Here is an 8,803-nt window from a genome sequence, read left to right on the forward strand (position 1 = left end):
ACTGACCGCATGAACCCTAGTTGTCCCAACCAAAAACAGGTTTCAACAAAAAAGCAAAAAAAAATCTTTTTTTAGACAAGAAAAATAAACATTGAAGAAAAAGTTTAAAATATCTTCGTTTACAATTTGAGGGAATATTTACCCCTTAGAGGAATTTTTAATCATTCTCTCTCTGTTGCATATTCACATTTTTATAAAATTTTCTTAGAAAATTCAGAAAAAGAGAAAAGTGGAGGGGTAATATAGAAAATTAAGAAAAGAAAGCAGTGAAAGGGGAAGGGCAATATAGAAAATTAAGAAAAGAAAGCAGTGAAAGTGGAAGGGTAACATAGAAAATTAAGAAAAGAGAAAAGTAAAAAGGGAAGGGTAATATAGAAAATTAAGAAAAGAGAACAGTAAGAGGGGAAGGGTAATATGGAAAATTAAGAAAAGAAAGCAGTGAAAGGGGAAGGGCAATATAGAAAAAGAAAATTAAGAAAAGAAAGCAGTGAAAGTGGAAGTGTAATGTAGAAAACTAAGAAAAGAGAACAGTAAAAGTGGAAGGGTAATATAGAAAACTAAGAAAAGAGAATAGTAAAAGGGGAAGGGTAATATAGACAACTAAGAAAAGAGAACAGTAAAAGTGGAACGGTAATATAGACAACTAAGAAAAGAGAACAGTAAAAGTGGAAGGGTAACATAGAAAACTAAGAAAAGAGAACAGTAAAAGTGGAAGGGTAACATAGAAAACTAAGAAAAGAGAACAGTAAAAGTGGAAGGGTAACATAGAAAACTAAGAAAAGAGAACAGTAAAAGTGGAAGGGTAATATAGAAAACTAAAAAATCAGTTGAAGGAATGAAACTAAAATTACAACATACATAACATGTTAAACAATACCCTTTACAAGAAAATGTTTTATTCAAAAATAAGAAAATAATAAAACAAATAACATATTATTTTCTTAACAATATTGTGATGAATATAAATGTTGAATGATAAAACAGCGAGGCAGTTGTTATTTGTGAAATAAGCTCAATCAGCATCTGAGAAAACTTAACTACATAATTCTAAAAATCAATGATAATTCTAAACTATATATAAGACGTTTTACTAAATTGTGCACAAAAACTATATTTCAACATGTTATATTCCTATTATGTGTATATATATTTTTGTAAATTTGCGGATAGCAAGCGTCTAAAGCTACAATTTGTAAATTGTAAATACTTCTAAAGATTGTAAACGTGATTATCAAGGGAAAGTTGTAAACGTGAATTTCAAGGAAAGGCTGTAAACGTGAATATCAAGGAAAAGCTGTAAACGTGAATATCAAGGGTTAAGTTGTAAACGTGAATACAAAGGAAAAGATGTAAACGTGAATATCAAGGGTCAAATTGTAAACGTGATTATCAAGGAAAAGCTGTAAACGTGAATATCAAGGGTTAAGTTGTAAACGTTAATATCAATGGTTAAGTTGTAAACGTGAATATCAAGGGTTAAGTTGTAAACGTGAATATCAAGGGTTAAGTTGTAAACGGGAATATCAAGGGTTAAGTTATAAACGTGAATATCAAGGTTTAAGTTGTAAACGTGAATATAAAGGGTTAAGTTGTAAACGGGAATATCAAGGGTTAAGTTATAAACATGAATATCAAGGGTTAAGTTGTAAAAGTGAATTATAATGGAAAGTTGTAAACGTGAATATCTAGAAAAAGTTGTAAACGTAATTATCAAGGGAAAGCTGTACAAGAGTGAATAACAAGGGAAAGTTGTAAACGTGATTATCTAAAAACGTTGCAAACGTTAATATCAAGGGATAGTTCTAAACGTGATTATTAATGCAAATTTGTAAACGTGAATATCAAGGGAAAGCTGTAAACGTGATTATCAAGGGAAAGCTGTAAACGTGATATCAAGGGAAAGCTGTAAACGTGATTATCAAGGGAAAGCTGTAAACGTGAATTCCAAGGAAAAGTTGAAAAAGTCTAAATGTTTCCAAATCATCTTAATTAAGACTTTTTGCACAAAATAGTTCAACATTTCTTTATTTGCGATTTAAATGTAGAAATCGTTTTTAACGACTGAATTTTATTTTGCTTTTTCTGTCTAAAATATCTCATCATAGAAGACTAACAGATCTCTGAATATCAGCATTGAAATATTAAATCGAAAAAAAAACTAGCAGCGATCAAGTTTGGGATATATTCTGCACAAGTATGAATTACAAAAAGTTGTAAATTTTTAACAATAAAATACGTTTCTTTGGTTTTGATTAAAATTTGAAACAATTTATCAAAATTTGTGACAAAAGAGTTCAAAATGCGAGTTTTATATATTTTCAAAACTGTGCGCTTAGCTATGCTTTGTGCAGCTTGTACAGTATTACGAGTTAAGAGCATGGGTAATGACCCATCCCTTTTATACAGATGGGCATATGAGATGTCGTCTTTACTCCTTTAATGATTCCGCTAACATACTTCCGTTCACATCTTCTTCCATGAAATCCACGAGAACAACTGAAATATTAATTCTGTAAATCATGGTTCACGTTTTTTTTAAATCATAGTTGTTATCAATTATGTTTAATGTTTTTTTTGTTGTAAATTATCGGTGTTTTTTTTCGATCCTGGACCATGGTCCTTTTTTTATAAATTTTAAGGTCCATGTTTTTTATTCATTATTATTTTACTAGCCTTAAAGGGCGCGTCGCGCCCATATTCTAAATTAATTGTGAACAGCTCTTTGTGTACATCGTAAAACAAAACAAAATTAATTCGCGGATTTTCACAAAAATTTCGTGGATTTAAAAATTTTTCAAAAATTTAATGAAGATCAAATTTTGATGGATACAAACATTTGAAATTTTGATCATTCATAAACCTTCCATGGGGTCACGTGATGTCCCACAAAAAATGTGGGCCCGATCGGTTCAGCCGTTTTGACGTTTATTGGATACAAACAAACAGACAAACAGACAGACAAGCCAAATTTATAGATAGATTACTAGTTTGAACTTTAGGTTTAAAGTTTATTTTTATTTTGTGTTATTTTTTATCTGTCACGTGGCAAACTAATTGCTTAGTCCATAGTTTTTTCAATTTAAGTCCATGTATTCTTATTTTACACATATCAGTCCAATAATTGATTTTTTTCTTCCATTTCCTAAATAAAAGTCCATGTTTTTTTGTGGCTCATTTTTTTCAGTTATAGTCTACATTAGTCCTTGAATTTTTTCAATTACTAAAGAATTATTAAATTTATTCAAGTTTAGATATACTTAATCCTAGTTGAGTTTTTGCCACAAACTCAGATTTTCTAATTCCTCTTTGCAACCCAATGTCGTAACTCGTAGACCTTAAATATTTTATGAATTCTGTTTTATCAAATATCTACATTTGAAATTTCTAAGGTTTACACCATTATGTTGCAAAAAAAGGAATTATTTGCGGCAAAAACTCAGAACCTTTGAATCTATATATAAATTAAGCTTGGGTGTCTGGGTGTCTGTTTGTTTGTTTGTATCCAATAAACGTCAAAACTTCTGAACCGATCGGGCCCAAATTTTTTGTGGGACATCACGTGACCACAGGGAAGGTTTATGAATGATAAAAAAATGTGTTTTAAAGGTTTTTAATTTTGTAAAAAAAATTTAAATTCTTTTTTTTCCAAAAATCCGCAAAATTTTTTTCTCCTTTGTTTAAAAATGTAAACAAAAAGAACATGTTCACAATTTAAATAGAAGATGGGCGTGAAGCGCCCTAAAAGCCTAGTAATATAAAAATAAGTAATTCTATATAAAGAAATATCTTATCAAAAATATTTGATCTCTTTTCATGTTCTAAGAAAGTTTTATCAATGCTGATAATTAATGGTTTTATCATATTTAAAATATTTTAAATTAGGTTAAATATAATAGGAGTTTTATGATCAACTTTATGACCTTCACTTCCATCTAAATGTATGAAGGTAGGAAGCGCCAAGTATCTCCCGATCGATGCTTAAGTCAAGAATAGATTTACTTTTTCAACCTCTATTCAAATCACCATTAACATTACCATTTTGAGTCCATACAGGCCCATTTCAAGTTCATTTCTTGTGTAATAATAGCAGGGATAGAAGTGGAAGGAGAGTACAGATAGTACAGTGAGTCTCAAAAAAAGTTATTTAACTACTTTAAATCGTCTTTGATATCAAAAAAGTTAAGTAAACCAGATGTAGAGCTATTTTAACCAAAAGACTGTCAGTCTTTAAAGGGAGTGTTCGCATAAAATAAAAGGGGGTAGGGGCTAATATCGAATTAAATTCGATATTGATCGGTACTAATTTTAATTTTATTTGATACCTCTTCAATTCGACATAAGTTTATACCCCCTTTCATTTTACGCGGATATTCCCTTTAATATCTGCGATTTTTGGTCCCTAAAAAAAATAACTCACTGGCAGGCTAGTTCTCCGATATCCGAGTAGTAAAGGCAGGAACCCCCATTCATGCAATAGTTTTCAACAGGACACCCTGTAGAGAACAGGGGGTTCTTTAAACCTAAATAAAACAGGTTTTTAAATGCACTTTAAACATATTTCAATGCACCACTCCAATTTAAACATAAAGAATTGCCAAATTTATTTGATGTTACTGAAACGATTTTGTGACCTCGCAGCTCCACTAGTTTTGATTTTACTTTTATCGCAATTTTCATGCCTGCATATTGGAACTTTTAAATCAATCTAACATGAAAAGAGTCTTTGTCAAAATTCTAATTTGCTAATCCCTAGATCCTAACAACCCAATATCGTAAGATCAAAGGGTTTTACCTTCAGGTTCAAAACTGTAGTGATTAGACAACTTGAAGATTGTGGCAATTACTCAATTCCTTACTTTAATTATGCGTGGAACAAATCACACGAAAAAAAGTAAAGATATAATGTTAACACAGACTTCCGTTTTCTTCTTCACCTTTCGTTGAAGATATTGCAGAAGTACTCCGGAACTGTGAATGTGAGCTTAACCTTGGTCGAACAACTTCTTGGGGTCGCGGGGTCGTAGAAGTCGTCTTTAGTTTAACACGAGAAGCGTGACCGTAGGAGTTGTACGCGTGGCACTGAACATGAATCGAACTGTCAATTGGTCCTGGAGATTTAGTCAATATAATTATACTAAAAAGAGCTTCCAGGATTATTAAAGAATACTATCATTGTGCTCGAATTTTCAAAAATATATGAAAATAGGTCGACCACATGAAAACTCTGATAGAATTTAAAATGGCAGGATTCCATTTGGCTTTCCCTTTTTATTGGTTTAGGAAAAATATCAATTTGATAGGATTGCGTAAATCTTTTATAGAATTTACTCACAACTTGATAGAATGTAATAAAAAACTTTTAAAAATTCTACAGTTAACCCCTAAATTAGCGATAAAACGAAACAATTTATCAAATGTCGTCTTGAATTTTTTTAATGGGTTTTATACTATTTTACGTAAATCTCAGTATTTGCGAAAATAAATAAATAGCCATGAACATGCAGGAACAGTTTTAAAGAGCTCCTTATAATTATTTAATTTAAAAACTAAATATCTGCAACATTCCATTATCAGAAAGTGAAAAATACGACATTTGATGAATTCTTTCGATGTATGGCTCATTTAGGGTTTAACTGTAGTTTAAGTAAAAAAATAATAGGAACAAGTATAAGCTTTTTTCCCGGACAAAAATGAGCCTTTTTGATGGTTTTATGATTGATTTTTGTTTATCTTGATACGCAGAAAGATGTAACTTTAACGCTTGAGAACATATTTTTTATTTACAGATTCAAATAAAACTACATTTCTTGAAGTGTGATTGTACAAATTTTACTAGTTAATTGATCGGAAACTATATTTTCAATAAGGTTTGCATTTAATTATTATATTGAGCAATTCCTTCAAGTTTAAGAACCGACTTCCGCAGGTATTTTGAGATCCTAAACATAACAAATATATATATATATATTTAAATCTGAATCTAGCTACACTGAGAACTAGAAAGCTCTAGAATAGGAAGACGACATCATAGGAATATTTTAGTGGGTTCAATGATGTTACAAATGAAATAGTTTCATTAGTAGCACATCATATCACTTATTAAGTTAAATGGGTCTGTTATGGTACAAAATTGCTGTGTCTCAGTTTCCCCGGACTATTTAAAGTCATAACATAAGGTTTAGAGTCGTCTTGTGTCTCATGTTTCACCGGACTAAAGTCATAACTTGTGGTTTAGAGTCGTCTTGTGTCTTATGTTTCACCGGACTAAAGTCATAACTTGAGGTTTAGAGTCGTCTTGTGTCTTATGTTTCACCGGACTATTTAAAGTAATAACTTGAGGTTTAGAGTCGTCTTGTGTCTCATGTTTCACCGGACTAAAGTCATAACTTGAGGTTATAAGTCGTCTTTCTATTTATCAGTTTTCCGGTTCTCACTGCACTCAGCTCATGAGTGTACATACTACATATGTTGCTTATTTATTTGTTTGCATCCAATAAACGATTAAATCGATTGGAAATTTTTTTATTTGATCTGATATTTCCTTGGGGAATGTATAAAATATAAGAATTTTAAGGCCCCCCCCCCCCCCCCAAAAAAAGAGTTTTTGGAAATTTTTAAAGTTTACTTGCAAAAACAGGATAATCTGCGAAGCGTTTTATGTAGAGTATAAATTTATTTTATTTAAAATCATATGAAAAAAAGAATGGTCACAATTAATGCAATATAAACAAGTTAAAATTTGTATTAGAAATATTCAAAAATAAATAAAAATTACTTTTTGGTTTTAATCCTAGATTGTTGTGAGTGTTTGATAAGTTCACCATTCATCGTCCAATACAACGTTGGAGGAGGGTTTCCTCTAAAAAACATATAATTTTTCTAATATTCAAAATAATAATATTTGTATATACACAGGGTTACCCAAAAAGGATCAAACCTCTAAAAATTTGACGATTTGAAGCTTGATTTGTGGTTTATGCAATCGACTGAGTATTGATTAACTGAATTATTAAGCACAGAAATAAGCCAGGTTTTGGCCTACAATGAACCCTGAATGCAAGAAAACAAATTCCGTACTATCGTCTCATCCTTTGTGGGTAACCCTGTATGTGTACTTACTAATTACATGTTTTGCTGACGTGTTTTAGTCAATAAATTATATAATAATTTTATTCTGAAAAACAATTTAAAATTTAGATTAATAATTAAATACCTGTCAGGGGTGTACACTAAAATTATTAGTTTAATATTTGTCCATATTTGAATTATTAATTTAATATCTGTCCAGGGTTTACTCTTAAAGTATTAATCAAATATCTTTAATTCCAGGGTTTACACTTGAATTATTAATTAAGTATCTGTCCTTGGTTTACACTTGAATTATTAATTAAATATCTGTCCAGGGTTTACACTTGAATTATTAATTAAATATCTGTCCAGGGTTTACATGAATTATTAATTAAATATCTGTCCAGGGTTTACACTTGAATTATTAATTAAATATCTGTCCAGGGCTTAAACTTATATTATCAATTAAATATCCGTCCAGGGTTTACACTTGAATTATTAATTAAATATCTGTCCAGGGTTTACTCTTGAATTATTAATTAAATATCTGTCCAGGATTTACACTTGAATTATTAATTAAATATCTGTCCAGGGTTTAAACTTATATTATCAATTAAATATCTGTCCAGGGTTTAAACTTATATTATCAATTAAATATCCGTCCAGGGTTAACTCTTGAATTATTAATTAAATATCTGTCCAGGGCTTAAACTTATATTATCAATTAAATATCCGTCCAGGGTTAACTCTTGAAGTATTAATTAAATATCTGTCCAGGGTTTACATTTGAATTATTAATTAAATATCTGTCCAGGGTTTACATTTGAATTATTAATTAGATATCTGTCCAGGGTTTAAATTCAAAGATCTGATTTAATATTTTAATTATTAATTAAAAATCTGTCTGCAGGGTTTACACTTGAATAAATAAAAAAGAATGCAAACCTGGCCGAGCATGTTAATCTCATATCCTCTTTACTGTCCTCCTCCTCCTCTTCTTCTTTACTTCCATTTGTCCTTCCATTTCTCTTCTTTTCCTTCTTCTTCTCCTCCTTCTCCTTCTTCTCCTCCTTTTCCTCTTTCTCTTCATTCTCCTCCTTCTCCTCCTTCTCCTCCTTCTCCTCATCGTCCTCTCTAAGCATTGAATTCATAATAAAATATAATATGTTTCAAGTTTAAAAATTATAATTGATTGCTTTTTAATACCTACATAACCTAGCCTTTGTGCCCTTGTTCTAACCTTCTTCTTCCGTTCAACTTTCATTACGTTCCTTATTTTCATTATCCAGGTTCTTACTTTCCTCTTAGTATACAGGTCCATATTTTCCAGTTTTTGTTCTAACTTCTCTTTCTATGCTCTTACTTTCACGTTTTTGTCCTTACTTTCCTGTTTATGTCTTAATTTTTCTCTATTCCCTTACTTTCCTGTTTATGCCCTAACTGTCTTGTACAGGTCCTTACTTTATTGTTTATGTCCTAATTGTCTGTTTTTTTTCTGTTTTTGTCCTTACTTTTCCTGTTCGAATACTTTTTTACTGTTCACATCCTTACTTTTTGTTCAGGCCCTTACTTTCCTGTTTAGGTCCTTACATTTCAGTTTATTTCCTTACTGTCCAGTTCAGGTCCTTAATTTTCTGTTTTTTTCCTTACCTTCCTGTTCAGATCCCTACTTTTATGTTCATATACTTACCTTGCCTGTTCAGATCCATACCATCCTGTTCAGATCCTTACTTTC

At 30.7% G+C, this 8,803-nt stretch overlaps 1 protein-coding gene across 1 annotated transcript; it reads right to left on the minus strand.

Moving 5' to 3' along the window:
* Positions 1–2,168: 2,168 nt before the first annotated feature.
* LOC111696605 (pro-neuregulin-2, membrane-bound isoform) lies at positions 2,169–8,116 on the minus strand. Its single transcript, XM_023466246.1, has 6 exons — positions 8,014–8,116; positions 6,776–6,859; positions 5,899–5,939; positions 4,935–5,108; positions 4,418–4,520; positions 2,169–2,496 (listed from the first exon to the last, which is right to left on the minus strand). The coding sequence occupies exons 1-6, from the start codon at positions 8,034–8,036 to the stop codon at positions 2,370–2,372; spliced, it is 552 nt and encodes a 183-aa protein (XP_023322014.1). The 5' UTR covers positions 8,037–8,116; the 3' UTR covers positions 2,169–2,369.
* Between the last annotated feature and the right edge of the window lie 687 nt (positions 8,117–8,803).

This window comes from Eurytemora carolleeae, unplaced genomic scaffold (assembly GCF_000591075.1).
Source record: "Eurytemora carolleeae unplaced genomic scaffold, Eaff_2.0 scaffold185, whole genome shotgun sequence".
Classification (NCBI taxonomy): Eukaryota; Metazoa; Arthropoda; class Copepoda; order Calanoida; family Temoridae; genus Eurytemora; species Eurytemora carolleeae.